General features: G+C 40.2%; 1 protein-coding gene across 1 annotated transcript in view; it reads right to left on the reverse strand.

The window, feature by feature from the left end:
• The window catches only part of ATP8A2 (ATPase phospholipid transporting 8A2), a 500,148-nt gene that overhangs the window by 9,771 nt on the left and 472,528 nt on the right, over positions 1–17,849 (reverse strand). Inside the window, exon 35 of the mRNA XM_042457059.1 lies at positions 5,404–5,495. Coding sequence (XP_042312993.1) covers positions 5,404–5,495 — 92 coding nt within the window. The remainder of the gene's footprint in view (positions 1–5,403; positions 5,496–17,849) is intronic.

Raw genomic sequence — 17,849 nt, forward strand, 5'->3', positions numbered from 1 at the left:
ATATAATGTTTCCCAGTTTCCAGATGATATCAAGCTAGCAGCAGAAGAAAAAAAAGGCTGGCTTGCTGTCAGCCTTGACAACCCTTGTGTGAGAAGGATTACAAGTCAAACCTCTCTCCCAACCAGGGCTACAGTCATGTGTTAATGGTAACTTCCTCACTACAGCGAACCACTTATATTCTTAACTGGGTGAGGTACAAATGGCAGACTGTAGCCCCATCATATTTCTACCCTGAGATATTTTTGTCATGCGACCATAAATGTCTTGGAGATGTCTGATTTGGCTACAGTGATACATACCTCAGGTACAACTGTGTGGATTACTGGAACATGTTGCATGTAGGGCTGCCTTTGAAACATGTTGAGAAACTTCAGCTGGTTCAGGATGTTATATTAATTTAAATCCCTAACCCATAGCTACTATTTGACTACTGTGGAAAACAGAGAGATAAATGTTTTTCTTTCCCACTGGGTTAATAGCAGCTGGGGTGTGTGTGAATTGGATTGGAAAAAATGGCATAGGTGACAGGCTTAACTCTCCTCTCAGTTACTCTCTCTCTGTGTATGTGCCTTCAAGTAGCCTGTCAAATGGCTTTCTTTTTAATTGCAAGGCAGGGGCAATATATACTTTGCTTATCTCCTTCCTTTCTTCCTATACATTAAAAAAACTATTTTAAAGTTATAGTGCTATAGAGTATCAGTAAAATGGCACATTTGCACCCTAACTAACATTCACAAATTTTAAAAATCAGAGGAGAAAATCTGATTTTCTAACAATAGGACCACTTCAGCCAACCATGCTCCAGGTTTTTTTTTTTTTAATAAAAGAAAACCTCTGGAAGCAAACATTTCTTAGAGCTGAACAGTGCTGGAGAAGCAGGAGCCCATGGTAGACAATGAGATGGCATCTGGCCTGGGTTGCTGTGTGCACCAGAAAGCAATTCCCACCATCTTGTTGAGCTTGGGGTTGCACAGGGAGCTTCAGTGCCTCATCCTTCTTTTTCTCCTCCCTCTTCTTTATGCCCACCTTCTTTCTTGTCACCGAGGCATCCTTTGCCTTTGCCATCCCACATCACAGCATTCTCCAGCACTTACCCTCTCTAAGAAGTGTTTTGTGCATAAGACATCATGGTTGCTCATTGTGCAGCATGTGTGTACACTTCAATGCCTGATTTTTATAAGCTCATCTTAGGAGGGGCAGGAAAGCACAGGAAGAGAGTAGCAGCAGTTCAAACCCTGAGGTTCTGTGGAGGAGGGGATTTTAAGTGTTTAGGACTGGCTAGCACTGGGAAATGTGTGTATGTCCATGCATGCAGGAACACACACACAACTCTCTGTAAGGGAGGTGGTGGTGATTTGTGGCCTCTGTTTCCCAGTCACACACAATTTGGCTCTGAGATGAATCTCAAGACCTTTCCTGTGTGTTTTGAAAGCTTTCACATAGACAGGAAACCATGGCCTTTGCTTTATGTTTTTCTTATTCAGAGGACAGCTGAGAATGAAAAATCCATATAATGGGACTTAACAGCAAAACCTGCTACCAGTACTCATTTTGAACAGGTGCTAGGATAGGAACCATACTTTATCCCAAAGCATTTCTGCTGTTTACTTCCATTTGACTACAACCCAGTGATAGTTTTGACTTGGGGTTGCCAGAAGTCAGAAACAACCTGAAGGCACACAACAACAAAATTTTTAGAATTGCAAAAATATTAAAAACTGAGGAATGGTGTTTAAAAATCTTGCACTCCAATCTTCCAGTTTACTGAAATCCTAATTTTATTTACAACAAATATGAAGATAAGTAAAGAAAGGGGATGAAAAAAAGCAAATGCTTATTTAATGTTTATAAATCTTTTAGGAAGCTACAGAATTTCAAAATTTGTAACTTCCAGAGCACAGTTGCCATACCAAACTGGAACACTTATAAGATGCATGTAAAAATGTTTGTGGATACAAGTAAGAAATTGTAAGAGATACTTTTTCAATGACAGGTCTCTGAATCTCTCAGGCAATAAACAAACAAACAAATCCAAATCTATCAAATGTTTTTATGGTAAATGAAAGATCAATTCATACAAAAAGAAATAGGTATGATGCAAAAATAACCTATTATCACATGCAAAGAATTCTAGTTTTAAGTGGTGAACCTTATTAACATTCCTAAGAGGAGCAAAAGATTCTATTTGTTTCTCTTTCCTGGATTTGCAATAATTTTATCTATGTATCAGATAAGAGAATATTTCTGTACATATTTCTAATACATATTTCTTTGTTGGGCTACAATCTATTTTAAGGAATCTATGTGTTTTTCACCTTTCCTTTCCCTTGTGTCCATTTAGCAATATCATTTGACAAGGGATGACAGAAGTTGTAGAGGATTATGGATTGGCCACAGCATCCCCCCACTGCCCCCTTTAGTCTTAAAAATACAATGAAAATTTATGCTTATGAGAAAAACAGGCAGATGACTGCAACTAACCCTAACTGAAGTGGCTCATTTAACACTATATCGTCCACATTTAGGAAGGACAGGTGAACAGGCCTAAAATGTATTTCTTCTTCTTTCCTGTGGATTATCAACCCATTAAAAGCTTGAGGGATGCCCTCAACAAAGTGTGCAACTTCATTGATCACAGCTGACAGCACAAGTGTTCTCTGCCACCCCCTACAATTGTGCCTCCCTACATTTATGCCTGGCCCCGCACTTTTGTTCTGACCATCATAAAACTTGTCAGATTCTTTCCTGTTGGATGGAGCATGTCTGAAAGAGAAGATGTTTTCACCCTTTTTGTCTGCTTCTAAAAGGATGCAAATCTGGAACCAGTCCAGTGCTTGAGGCTGAAGGCCCAAGAGTAAGGAGCCTTTATATTCTGCAAAACTTAACCCTACATTAATGATTCCATGTTAAAAAATCAATTGAACTGGGATTCTTTTTGTAGAATGGACAGAGATTAAGGCTAGCCTTACACTGAGGTCAGGTAAATCAGCCACCTCAGCTAGTGGGGTGGGATGGAGCAGTGGCCATGCTGGTTGGGGGATTCTGAGGGTTGTAGTTGAAAAATAACTGCAATCCTCCCAAGCTATCCTGCTGCTAGTACTGAAATGGAGGACAAAGTCCCATCACCAGTGTTGAAGTAAAGTTCAAATGCTGGTTGTAATGATTTTGTACATAAAATGGGGAGGGCACTATCTTGTTCTGTACCTCAGGCATTAAAATGGGGCTGGCCCAATCAAAGATACATTAATAAAGACAATCTTACATGTTAAGACCAGTGGTAGAGTGAGTACCCCAAACATTTTGTTGTCTGAGGCGCTCCTTCCCCTCAAACAGCATTCCTCTTGCTCTACATGCAATCCAACCATGGAACCGACAGTTGAATCTTAATCCAACTCTGGTGACAGGGCTAGATTCGTCCTGGCAGCTGTTGGCAGCAGATAAACTTATGGGACTCTAGCATTCTGTCTAGCAAACACGGCTCTGTTCTTCAGACCCTTGCCACTGTTCTGTGAATCCCAGAGTTGCCACCTGAGACACTTGCCTTGCTCTATCTCATGGCAAGACTGTCTCTGGTGAGACTATTTCCAGAAAACGATTCCAACTGCACAAGTATACACACAGTGAAACTCATCTGCAGTGTTTTCTCCAAAGTACACTAAAACCTGGGTGGAGCATTACCTGTGGAACATCTTACTTCCCTAGCTAACTGGGGAGCATGCAACAGCTGGTGGAGATGGGAGATCTCTTGGGTTGTGAAATAGTATGATTTGGGTCCAGATTATCTGAAAAACTAGGATCTTGTTAATGATGTATGCAAATGTAAGTGTGGTTTATGTATGTATGTCCCTTTTTGGGTGGGATACAGGAAACTATTCTGTAGCTCTTTGTGCTCCATCCAAAATGTGCCCCCTGGCAGCCAGAGAGTTTTCTGATGCTGCTTACAGGTGGAGATGGAGGGAGAAGGCAACTGAGATGATGAGGATGTGGCTGCTTTGCAAGAAAAGGAAGGTGTGCCCATCCGTGAGTGCACCTTCATGTTTTCCCCTGTCAAGTAAAGAGCTGCCACATCTCTATCTTCATCTGAATTTTACACCATCTCAATAGCCTCCCCCTCCATCACCCCCCCCCATGAATAATGAGCAGCAGTTGCCTTTCCAGAGGTTTAAGAACTGCTGTGGCAAACGGAGGACACAGAACTGCACAGGCAGAGTATTACACTTCATCTAGTTGGTGAAGGATCTTGGCTAGTTCTCCAGGTAAGTTTTGAGATCTTTGGAGGTTGACCTTCTTTCAGGCCCAGCATCTTCACAGCCATACTAGATGAAGACATATGAGAGGGCCTTCTTGGTGCCTATTTCCAGGCCAAGGAACCTTCTCCCATGGGAGGCTAGGCTGGCCCTCTCTCTGCTCTCCATCTACAAATGCAATATTTTTTTCAGTCAGACATTCATTTTGCCTTTAAATGGCCCTTAATGCAGATGGGTACATAAAGTGCATAAAGCAGTGGTTCCCAACCTTCCTAATGCCGCAACCCTTGAATACAGTTCCTCATGTTGTGGTGACCCAAACCCATGAAATTATTTTTGTTGCTACTTCATAACTGTAATTAAATAGGTGTTTTCCAATGGTTTTCCCCATGACCCCCAAAGGGGTCCCGACCCACAGGTTGGGAACCACTGTGCTAAAGACTTTTGCAAATATTTGAGGCCATTTGAAATCTTGGTGTGCATGCACCCACACAGTCACTCAATTTCCATATAAACGTGCTGTTGTTGGCAGATTATACATATTATCATTTAGATGATGATGATGATGATGATGATGATGATGATGATGATGATTATTATTATTAGATTAGCCTTCATATCCCAACACCTCTAACCTTTAATTTGCAAAATAGTACAAAGCGTTGATTTGGGCATAGTGTGCCCCTTACTGCTTTCACCAGCGTTCCATTCATTTCCCCAAAATTTGGGCACAAGTGCCGCCTTTTATTCCTGAGAAACATTCACATACCCTCTTACTGTCCCAGTTTGGTAGCAACAGTCCTGATCAATCCATGATCTGCTTTTCTGCTGTTTTTAAAATGTCCCAGTTTCTCTTTCCTCCTCCCATTTTCCTTCTTTGTTATCAGATTATTTAAACTGCTGCAAATAGAGTTCAAAATGCATAAGCAGTCTGCACTCAATGAACTCGGTGACAGCAGGGGATGGAATGTTGTCCTTCCCAGCAGATTCTGGCAAAAGCAAATTGCTGCAGCCTCTCCTACTTTGTGTGGTCTTCCTCATTAATAACTTTTGCCAACTGGAATGCACTCTGATTTTGCCTGGACAAATGCGTGTTCTGGTTTTCATCTATGAAATATTGGGTATGTGTGCTTCCTTACATTGTCTGTTACTTACGTGAAACTCCTTGCTGCACAGAATGAGCACGGAAGAGACTTGGAGGGGTTTTCCTGCCGAGTCTTTTTAACAAGTGGTCACGTTCATTCATGCTATTAAGAACAAAATTAAACCAAGTGAATCTCATTATGAGAATAATTACCCTTCAAGAAAAATAAACAGAAATAACATGAGGATGCAATAGTAGTAGTACCAGATCTATATTCCTTCTCTCAATACCCTTCTAGAATAAAACTAATCTAGCCAATTCTAGAATAGTCTCAAGTTTTTGGATACACGGGTTCTGAACAACATACATATTCCCAAGGAACCAAATGTTTATATGAACTTTAATTGCATGGCATGAATGTTTATTTGGTACCAAAACTGCTGTAATGATAAAGGGAAACGTGAAGTTATATATAACATGGCAAAGCCTTTAGTCACAGAATATAGAATTGGAAGAGACCCCAAGGGGCTTCCAGTTCAAAAGCACTCCTGAGAGATGGCCATCCCACCTCTGTTTAAAAACCTCCAAAGAAGGAGACTCCACCACTCTCCGAGGATGAATGTTCCACTGTTGAACAAGTCTTACCATCAGGAAATTCTCACTAATGTTTAGGTGAGATCTCTTTTCCTGTAGCTTGAATCCAATTGTTCCATGTCTTAGTCTCTGCAGCAGCAGAAATAAAACTCCATCCTCAATATGACATCCCTTGAAGTACTTAAATATGGCTATCATATCACCCATTAATCCTCTCTTCTCCAAGCTAAACATACCCAGCTCCCTATGCCACTCATAGAATCATAGAGTTGGAAGAGACCACAAGGGCCATCCAGTCCAACCCCCTGCCATGCAGGAAATCCCAATCAAAGCATATCCAACAGATGGCCATCCAGCCTCTGCTTAAAGACCTCCAAAGAAGAAGACTCCACTACACTCTGTGTTCCACTGTTGACAGCCCTTACTGTCAGGAGGTTCATCCTAATGTTGAGGTGGAATCTCTTTTCCTGCAGCTTGGATCCATTGTTCCTGGTCCTGTTCTCTGGAGCTACAGAAAAGATGTTGAACAGCACTGGCCCCAGGACAGAGCCCTGTGAGACCCCACTAGTCACTTCTCTCCAGGATGAAAAGGAGCCATTGTTGAGCACCCTTTGGGTTCAGCCAGTCAACCAATTGCAAATTCATGTAACAGTTACCCTGTCCAGCCCACATTTTACAAGCTTATTTGCAAGAATGTCATGGAAAACCTTGTCAAAAGCCTTACTGAAATCAAGATATACTATATCCACAGCATCCCCTTCATCTACCAAGCTGGTAATTTTATCAAAGAAAGAGATAAAGGTTTGTCTGGCATGACTTGTTTCTCTGAAACCCATGTTGACTTTTTTTAATTATGGCATTGCCTTCTAGATGTTCACAGACTCTCTATTTAATGATCTGCTCTAGAATCTTTCCTGGTTCTATCATAGGGCATGGTTCCAGGTCCTGTTCTCTGGAGCAGCAGAAAACAAGCTTGCTCCCTCCTCAACATAACATCCCTTCAAATATTTAAACAGGTCTATCATATCATCTCTTAACCTTCTTTTCTCCAGGCTAAACATCCCCAGCTCCCCAAGTCGTTCCCCATAGGGCATGGTTTCCAGACTCTTCACCACTTTAGTCGCCCTCCTTTGGACACACTCCAGTTTCTCAATGTAAGGTTAAGAGTCGATATGATAGCCCTGTTTAAATACTTGAAAGGATGTCATATTGAGGAGGGAACAAGCATGTTTTCTGCTGCTCTAGAGACTAGGACCGGAACAATGGATACAAGCTACAGGAAAAGAGATTCCACGTCAACATTAGGAGGAACTTCCCAACAGTAAAGGCTGTTCAACAGTGGAGCACACTCCCTTGGAATGTGGTGGAGTCTCCCTCCTTGGAAGTCTTTAAGCAGAGGCTGGATGGCCATCTGTCGGGAATGCTTTGATTGTGAGTTCCTGCATGGCAGGGGGTTGGACTGGATGGCCCTCGTGGTCTTTTCCAACTCCACAATTCCATGATTCTATGATCTGATATCTGTGGGTCGAGGCACCAGGTCCAGTCAATTTTCTGAGGCTTACATCATGCATGCAAATCAAATGCCACTTTCAGAGAAAAACCACATACAGCCTGGTCTAATTCTGCAAACCTTCCTGACGCTGGTATTCCTGAACTACATAAAATCAAAAAGAGCACTGCACAGTTGGAAAAGGGGAATCAAAATGATCAGGCAGCTGAGGTAACTTGCTTATATGGGAAAATTGAAATTCCTTGCTAGGCCTATGTTATTTAAAGGAACAGAGGAAGCCTGAGGGCAGGGAACCGTCTGACTAAAAAAAAAAAAATTATGTACAGCGCTGTGTAAACTTACAGCGCTTTATAAATAAAGGTTAATAATAAATAATAATAAAGAAAATATAGAGTAGAAGCTAGTGAAATAAGGCATGGGACAGAGAAAAAGAAGTTTTCTTCTCTCACATTACTTGAATCTGGGATTAACCAATGAATATATATGCTAGGAAACCCATAATGAACAATGTAGACAAAAGAAAAATGTCTTCATAAATCATTTAGTCAAACTATGAAATTTACTACTTCAAGATACAGGCCACTCACTTGGAGGGCTTTAAGAGGGAGTAAGTCGAATTAATGGAGATAAACCCTGAAGGGTGGCTTAAATACTCTAAAGGCACCAGATCCTGACTGGTCTTGGAAGCTAAGCAGGGCCAGCTGTGATTAGTACCTGGATGGGAGATAGCCAAGCGCTCTGTATTTCAGAGGAAGGAACTGGAACAACCATCATTCTTCATCTAAGAAAATCCTATGAAATTCATGGGCTTGCCATATGTTGACAGGCAACATGAATAGACACATATACACAAACAAACCCTGAAAGCACTAGATCCCATCTGATATTGGAAATTAAGCAGAAGCAGGCCTGGTCAAGTATTGTACATTTGGTCAATACTTGGATGGGGGATTGACAAGGTGTACCAAGTGCTTTCGCACTTACTTTCTTCTTTGACTTTTTCAGTAATCTTTTCAAGTCTTTGCTATTTTCTGCTAGTGGAGAGGGTGCTATTGTACTCATATCCTGTTTGTTGGGTTTTCATAGGTATCTTGTGAGCCACTGTGGGAAGGGATTGTTGAACTAGATAGTCTTTGGTCTGATCCAGCACAGCTTTTCTTCTGTTCTTAGGTTCACTAAGTGGCTAAACTATATGATTTCCTTTTCTTCTGAAAAGAACAGTAAACACAATACAGAAGTATTCCTAGCAACGCATGCCAGTGCCCCAAACCTTGGCATTTGGCTTTCAGAAGATAAGCCAACACAAATACACTGATTCCTGCTCAGGATATTATACTAACTGTAGCTGCTCCCCCCCCCCCCATGAAACAAAAAATTTTTTCCAAAAGAATTGGTCTGTATACTACCTGTACAAGGCAAGCAGCTACAAGAACTGTATGCAGGAATCTGGTACTACCAAAGCAATCTGTGAATTTGCAGATTATGCAACATCCCACTATGCCAGCAGAGCAATCTCCTTTTACTCAATGTGGATAACAATAGATGCAGTGGGGATAGAACAGCCGTGGACAATTATTACTGATAAATTCAAGATATGACATCTTAAGGCAACATAATGACATTCCAGAAGTGACACTGTATCACCACGATCACTCTGCTTTGGCTTCCTGTGAAATTTGCCTACAGGCAACCCAAGGAAGTTGCAGCAATGTTTTGAGATGGCAGCTGAAATCCGGAATGAGCTTCTAACTGGAAGTACATACAGAGAATGAATATCATGGGTTGGATAATTTTTACAAGGCATATAGGAGAAACCAGCAGTGCCAGAAGATGTTGAAAGGAAGATGTGGGTGGGAGAATTTTTCTTCTCTTTCTTCTGCTCCTTTTTTTAATGTATGAAAAGGTTTCTGAAAATCAACAGCAACTTTTGACCTGCAGCTGTAGCACCAGTTATTTTGCCACTAGTTTCCAAAACACCCTCTTAATGTCCCTGGCTAATATTATTGTTTCATGGGTTCCCAAAGGGAGAAAAATCAAGATGTTAATTTCTAGTTGCTAATAAGAAGGTTTCCTGTTTTATGCCTGGTATTTTCCCATTTCATAAGGGGTGGGGTGGGGTGGGGTGGGAATAATTGTTCAGGGCATCCACTAAGCCCCCAATTAACAGATGTAAAAAGGTTCTTTGTCTTGTAGCCCTTCTTCTCCTCCTTTTCTCGAAAGCCATGCAGTCCCTAAGCCTGGGCAAGAAACATCTGTCTTTACACATTCAGATGAAGAGCATCAAAACAAACAGAATAATTCAAAGCTGACCACAGGGTCCCACCGGCTCACTAGTTGAAATAATTAAAAAAAGATGAGCTTCACCACCAATTAACCTACCAAGCACTAATTAGCGTTAATGAGGATTCCAGGCACTTGCTGCAGCTTGACCCAGAATGTCCTCCAGAGTTCCCTAATTGGCTGATGGCAAAAGCAGAGCACAGACAGAAGGGGAGGTTAAAGTGGAAGGGATGCAGGTGTCTTGCTTATATAGCTGGGAGACCCTGGGAAATGGCATGCATATGTACACAGACAGAGTTTTCCCCCTTAACAAGGGTTGCAACTTAGAATCTGTGCTTTGACATGATTTGTGAGCAAGACTCAAGAGTTGCTAGAGCTTGCAGAATCCCCCAGCTATATGGGCATTAGCTCTAGCAATGCTACTGATGGTGATTTTTTTAAGAAACTGTAGAGATTACTGTGGTTTCCTTTACTCAAGCCCCCATTGAAATGAGCAAAAGCATTGCTGCTTTTTTAGAACATGCTTCTAATTTCTTATCTCTTCTTCATTTTAGTAGGGCTTGCTTCCAAGTAAAATGCATTTAGTATTGAGGAAACTAATGGCCAGAAGCATCAGCTAGGGACCTGCTGGAAAAGGGATAAAGATATTTAGCACTGGAGACGAGAGGGAAAGGTTCTCATGTGGCTGGCAACGTTAAAAAAAAATGCTATCAGGCTGTTCTGTATTTATTAATGTCGTGCCATGAAATAAGCAATTTTCCCTATTAAATATGCAAATTGTTCTGTGAAATAAGCACATTTTCACTGTGAAATACAGGCCAACACATGGCCTACTTTAACTTTGTCACAAGCCTTGCAGCCCCCTCTGATTCTTTTCCAAAAACATAATTAATAATAATCATAAAATGGTTTTCATTTGCTAACATATGTGATAATGGGCTGGATCTTGATTTACATTTTTTGGTAAAGTGATAGCTCTCAAAATTAAACTAAGTAATGAACTTCTTTGATTCCTTATGCCAATTAACAGTTCAGATTCAAGAAATATGTTTTACTGTTTTCAATAGGGCTTACTCTCAAGTAACAATGTATAGGCTTGTAGACTTAGTTGGATAAGTGGTTTTATTTTAGCTGATGGGAAAACATCTATACTATCACTGACAACAAAGCTCTAATAAATGTTTAAGGAAAATAAAGGATGTAGAAACTGAACAACTTGCAATTCATTCCCCTCCTCTGAAGAGTTGGGAGTGCAAGTCACACATTTCTGAGGCTTTCAGAGTGTTTTAGAGAAATAGCAATGCATAAAAGCAAATGGACATATGAAAAATGTGAATGGCTAAAAATGCATACAGTTGAAAAATATGCATATGCACATATTAAACAATGGGATAAAGTACATATTTAACATGCACATTAAAATGTACTGCTTTTTTAAATTATAAAATTGCACACACATTCTGTAACACTTGTGGAAGGAAAAACAACATCATAACTGTGCAACAACAACTGAGAAATGCAACACAATTGAGACATGAGATTTTCACATCTCTGGACTGAGCATTTCCAGGACTTCCACCACTGTTTTCTCACAAAGAAAAAGGGATGCTTTTCAAGGTGAATGTGTCCAGTGGAAATAACACTAATAATTTGAAGATATAGCCATCTCAGTCTGTAAAATCAGTATGTAAAGGGACCTTGTAGCACCTTTGAGACTAACTGAAAGAAATAAGTTGGTAGCATGAGCTTTTGTAGACTTAAATCTACCTCCTCAGATGCATTCTGAGATGCATTCCAAATGCATCTGAGGAAGTAGACTTAAGCCTATGAAAGTTCATGCTGCCAAATTATTTCTTTCCATTAGTCTCAAAGGTACTACAAGATCTCTTTACATTCTAATAATTTGAGCATTCCTTTCCTTCCCCCTCTCTGAATGAAAAGGTTTCATTCCACTGGGCCACAGTACTGAGGTAAAGATGTGATTCAGATGCGTCTCATGTTCCTTCTCTTAGTTTTCCTGGGACTACCTGAAAGAAGGAGTCTTCCAGAGCATTTACCAGATCTTAGAAAAGTTCCTTTCTTGAACCTGCCACTGGGCCATGCAGTCAGAAGGATTCTGGTTGTCCCAAAAAGGAACTTTCTCCAAAGCTAGCACTTGTGTGTGACTACAAGGTTTCCCTGTTGGATAATGTTACATGTGAAAAGGAGGTGTTGTTGACCTTCCAGCTCACTGAGTAGATAGGCATCTGTATTCAGGACCAAGTAAAAACTGAAAAGAAGATAAATACAGTAGTTTTTGCAAGGTTGGTCATACAATGAGAAGCACTTAGATGAAAAAGAAACCCTGCTACAGTGTTGCTGTTGGCTGGCCAGAGAAAGTGAGGCTCTTGAGTTTTAAACTGTGAAAGAAGAAAGATCAGGTTTGTTGTGCACAATTAAAATAAAAAGAGCCAGTTAAAAAAAGAGAACTTTTGGACTGTGAACGTAAAAATAATTTGTTACAAGAAGCAAACAAACTTTGAGCAGATTCAAATGTACAAATATACATGTTGATATTTTACCCAAATATCTTCCTATTGTAGAAGGGAGAAACATTACCAAGAGGCTAATCATGGCTGTTTTGATAGACAGTTCACACACAGCTCCAATGTTAGTCTGTTTACAGGAAGGACAGGCAGCATACAACAAATGAACAGTATGATTCTCTTCTCTTATTTTTGGGGTCCCTGTCCTCCCAAGCAACATTTGTTGTAGCATTGGCAGTGGCATAAGGATGCTATTTCTCTTTAAAGCAAGGCACCCATGCATAGTGCAGGAGTTCTGCATGTGGAAGTCTGTTATGACTCCCTTGTTACCACTCTCAGGACTCACTGTGTCAGTTCAAGAGCCCCCTTCCAATGGCCAATGACTAGTGAAGTGTGTGTGTGTGTGTGTGTGGGGGGGGAGATCAGATGTCTACCATCTTTTGCCAAGATCCATCAGGGTCCCCAAGAGGTCTCCACAGATGATGTCATCTGTTTGCATCTAGCTGTGGGAACACAGCCAGACCCTTCAAGTTCAAAATGATATTATCCCATGAATGACCTGTTATTATCGCACAATTGTGCTAATGGTTTTCACATGACACCAAGGTGAAATGTGATTAAAGTGCCATTAACCTGTGAATAACCAGGCATGAAACAACAGGATTTTCCTGTGAATGACTTTTTGCTATTTGGTTATTGCCTGGTTATTCACAGGATAATGGCTCTTGGTTAATCTCATTTTAATCACGTTTTAATGTCAATTAAATTTTCTCAGGTTAATCACTGTTTAAAGTCCCAATTTCCTCTCGTGTGATAAACTCCAGGCCTAGAGTTTCATAGCTTTAGTAAAGCTCTACCATTTAATCTGCACGCTGTGGAAGAAATATGTGTGCAGAGGAGATTCTCAATCCCATGGGGCTTTCAGCACTGTATATACGTCTTAAGAATTAGACTCTATTGCAAGTAGACCCTAAACATGTGAAACTAGGAAGAAAATCTACATAGCTGAAACCTACACATGAAGATGTCCAGGTACAGGGCCCCTGATCCAGATACTACATGCCACAGGGGAAGGTGCATGTGCACAAGTCTGGACACTGTACAAAAACAATCAACTCTAAAAATATGCACGAGAAAGAAACCAATGTAAGCTTGTCTCAGGAAAGCAACCAAAGCCATTGAGCTACAAGACATTATTTTTGCCAGCTGTTGGAAGTTGGCCACCTATTGCAGGGAGTGTGTGTGTGTGGGAGGCTTCTTCTGGGGCTAAAATGGCCCAGAGAGAGCCAAAAATTGTTAAAACGGCCCAGCCTCCTAAGGGACATTAGGGTAAAATTGTAGGAAAAATGAATTTTTTGTACTCTGTGTGTGTGTGTCTCCATGCATGCAATCTGGGGGATGCAGACCTCCAAAACCCATTAGGGGAATGTGGTCTCCTAATCCCCAACAGTTTCTGACCTTCATTTTAGAAGGGCGTGTAGCAGTAGCAAGCAGACAGCAGACAAAGCTGTCACTGGTCAGGAGAAAAAGCAGTTCAGGAGCTGGCATGACAGCTTTCTGTCATGGCAAAGATGTCTTCTGCTATTGTCACAACACCTGCAGCCATTTTACCCTTGCTGCTTTGCCATGTGCAGTTACTCCAGCATAGTTATGCCAGCCAACAGGATTCTGGCTATTTATGAATTTGTATTACATATAAATCCCTGTCTGCCCTTTATAATTTATATGCATATAAATTAGTACATGCAAGTATTTTGCCAACTATTACCCGCTAGTGCCCTCCTTTTTAAAGCAATGCAGAAATAGTCACCTTAGATTACACATATCCTTCCTGGTTCATGCTACACAGAGACAACATGGTTATCAGTACAGACTGTCAGCAAGAAAGAGGTGATTCAGAAGTATCAAAACAGCACATATCACAATATATTTTTACTAGCAGCCAAATCAGGCACCCAAATCAGGCAGATTGTATAGTGCATTGTTTTCTTCAACCCTTCACTTCCCAAAAGACAAACACATGTTTTGCAGCAGGTGTGAAAGAGCTGAGACACAAACAAGGTGATAAAAGACAGAGCATTTATCAGAAGGCGCTCGAGAGGCCTCTGCATAAGTATGACACATCAACCTCAGGAAGGCTGAGACACTCCACCATTATCTAGTTTGCAGATGGACCACCCAGAAAACATGGGTGCAATTAGGAAGGAGAAAAAACAAATGCGGGTGGAGGAAGGGAGGCAGAGAATTCTCTAAGGAAGGTACAAGGGCCAAAGGACTGGCAAGGATTCCCGACATTTTCTGCTTTCAAGCATTTAGGGAATGATGGAAGCCAATGAAGAAAAGGAGCATGGATGAAAGCACTTGGAAAGAGAATGTAATGAAATAAACTGCTATGAAAACATGCCCATCTCGGAATGAGTCACGGCATGGCTGTTACATTTGCAGAATGTCAAATCAGGAAGTAAACATGGCTGGAGAAAGGGGATCATACACACTGAGTCAAGTTACACACACCCGTGTTACACACACAGAAATAAATATATACACACAGCACTTTCCAGGTGACAATGATCAAGATGGCTTTATAAACAAAGGCTCTGTTCCAAACAAGTGCAGATGGAACAGCTGGAGATGTAAGCAGAATTGCTTTTAAATAGCAGAGATCCTTTGAATTGGGGGTGGGGGGGTGGGGCTGAATCTAGCCCCCAGCTCCACTCCTTGACAGCTGATCAGAAGGCTTTCAGCTTTTTATAAAGGGGTCCATGTGCACAGAACTAGGAGCTGGACTGGGGATTGGAACTACACAGAAAAAAAATGGGGTTTTTTTGTTGCAGAACTTGGAAAGTTATCTTCCAAACAAACTAACACAATGCCATGCTGAAGCACTCCACAACTAAGGAATGGTGTGAGGATGTTCTGCATCCCAGATCACCATTCTATGAAGCCTCAGTTATGGATGGTTACAGCATGCCTTTAACATTCATTCTACTTCAATGTAAAATCTCCAAATTCTAGTTCACAGATAGGGAATCCTGCTTCTGGATGTGCTATGAATACAAAATGTGCTATGTTGAAAGTACAGTACACTAATATATGTTTCATGCTGTAGTAAAAAGGAAGGAACCAATAAAATGTAAGCTGCTTTGATTGTTTTTACAAAAAGCAGGGTAGAAATAAAAGTTTTATTTATTATTATTATTTATAAAAACCAGTAATGTGATTTTTACTGTGCAAATATATCGGTTACCAACAGTCGGAAAGCTATACAATCAGTAACACTACCAAGCATTTGTGAAAGGAAAAAGAGGAGAAGGATCTATACTGTGCCTTGAATTTTAGAACATATTAGTTATGCAAGCCAATATGTCATTAGAGATCTAGGAAACTGAGTGACACCATACAAATAGACTAAAATACAACCCCAAAGTTCATGGAATTTCTAAATTTTACTGTTATTAGCATCAACATTGCCACATGCTTTACTAGATGGTTTACTGCCTCATGGTTTTACTCAAGGTACTAAGGAAATAGAGTTGCAGATTTAGCCTTCCATTTGCCTCAGCGCAGTTACAATATGGCAATTAGCTTACTTCAGAATAGATGTAAAAGACTCAAAGGTTGACCCTGCCCTAGCAGAATGGAATCTGTCTCTGAAGTTCCATTCCACTCAGGTTAGTAGTTTAGAAGGTTTGTTCAAATCCTGCTTCATTATTGTGAAGTTCTTTGGCAGGTCACACAGTGCCATATTGTTTGAGGAACACAAGTGTTAGTTATAAAACCTTTTTGAACTTGTGGAGCATTTCCATTTGCTGAAGCACAATTGCATTCTAAAAAGGACTAGATGAAACCGTTTAGTTGGGTGTGGAGAGAAAAAAAACATCGCTGGAATTCTCCAATTTAGTGTCTTTCACATCACACAAAAGTCCCTCCACAGCACATACACTCCTATACAATGAAGAATGTAATAATAGCAGTAGGTTCCATATGGTCTAGTGACAATGGAGAAGCATTCAAAGTTGTTGTCCAGTTTGAGAGCTCTGTTATTATGCAGCTTAAAGCTGAAAGACCAACAAGCTGCATGGGGAAACTAGGATGCTGTTTGCTGGTTGTCGGAGCCTGGAAAAGTTGTATTTGGACTACAGCTCCCAGAAACATAAACTAAAATATTCACACAGTGAGTTTCATGGGTAAGCAGGGGTTATAATCTGGCTTTTTTGAGACTTAGTCCTAGCACTCTGATGACTACAGCTCACTGTTGCCAGGAATGCCCTCGGCCTCTGACCAACGGGTATGAGCCTGAGTCATAACACAAATACAATTTGGGTTTGTGAATTTGTACTGAGAAATTCATGGGTATAAATCTACAGGAATCACAGAAATGCATGGGAAGGGATCCCAAGGTCTATCGAGTCCAATGCCATCTCAATGCCTAACTAACCTCTGTTGGAGAAGGACCAGCCTCTATCCCCATAGTAAGGCTTTTCCTTTACAGGGGGCATGAGAGCAAATGGAACAATTGGGCCTGAAGCCCAACTGATGGCTGGGAGAATGGAGCCATGCCTGGAAACTTGCTGACTGCTCTTGAGCACTGGGAATGTCAATGCTGCACCATGAGATACAAATATCTCCTTGTGTGACATCATTCAAAGTACATATGCTGAACAACTGACTGTTACATTGGCAGACATTGCCCAAAGGATCCATTACCTCCTGCTTTCCATTTTAGTATCCTTATAGTTTATTATTTGTTTGTTTGTTTGTTTTGTATATTGCTTTTCTCCCAGGAGGGACCCAAGGCAGCTCCCAGATAAAACATTAAAAAATCTCAGTAAAATTCAAAACAATTAAAATCATCTAGAACAATATAAACTCACATAAAATATTGTATACAAAAGTTAAAAGCATAACTTATATCTTCTTGATATTGTTTGGTTTGAAGAAAGGTTAGGAAATGTTAGAACTAGCATGTTAACATTAAATTGTATAAGAAAATTAATTTGTTCAGGTTTAAAATCTCTATAAAAATAATGTTTTACCTTAATTATTAATAAGAATCACAAAATTATTACATCAAAATTCATTTAAAATGTCTTAAAATGGCCTCAAATGCCCATATACTTGCAAATTAGCATAATTATAAACTAATAAATGAAAACAACACGAGTTGTGTATTTGTTGCTAAAAATAAAAATGATACTAGCATTTAATTATTAAAAATAATGATCTTTAATTTCACCGTGGAATGAATGAGGAGCAAAAGTAAATAATAATAATAATAATTATTATTATTATTATTATTATTATTTGTATCCCGCCTCTCCCTGTATTAAACAAAATTTTAAATAATTCCTAAGATTTGTTTGAGATGCAAAATCAATGAGATCAAGAAAACTAACACTTGGGGGAAACCAGGTAAAATCACTTAGGAGTGGCAGCACAGTCCTACTGAAACATTACACAGCATCATATAAGAAGCACTATATAGAGTGTTAGATCTGGTCTTTTATAGCAACATATGATGATGGAGCAGTGAAAGATGGAAGCTTTAAAAAAAACAATAAAGCAGATGGATGGGTCAGGCTGCTGAGGAGTCTGGAGGATTCCATCA

This window comes from Sceloporus undulatus, chromosome 3 (assembly GCF_019175285.1).
Source record: "Sceloporus undulatus isolate JIND9_A2432 ecotype Alabama chromosome 3, SceUnd_v1.1, whole genome shotgun sequence".
Taxonomy (NCBI): domain Eukaryota; kingdom Metazoa; phylum Chordata; class Lepidosauria; order Squamata; family Phrynosomatidae; genus Sceloporus; species Sceloporus undulatus.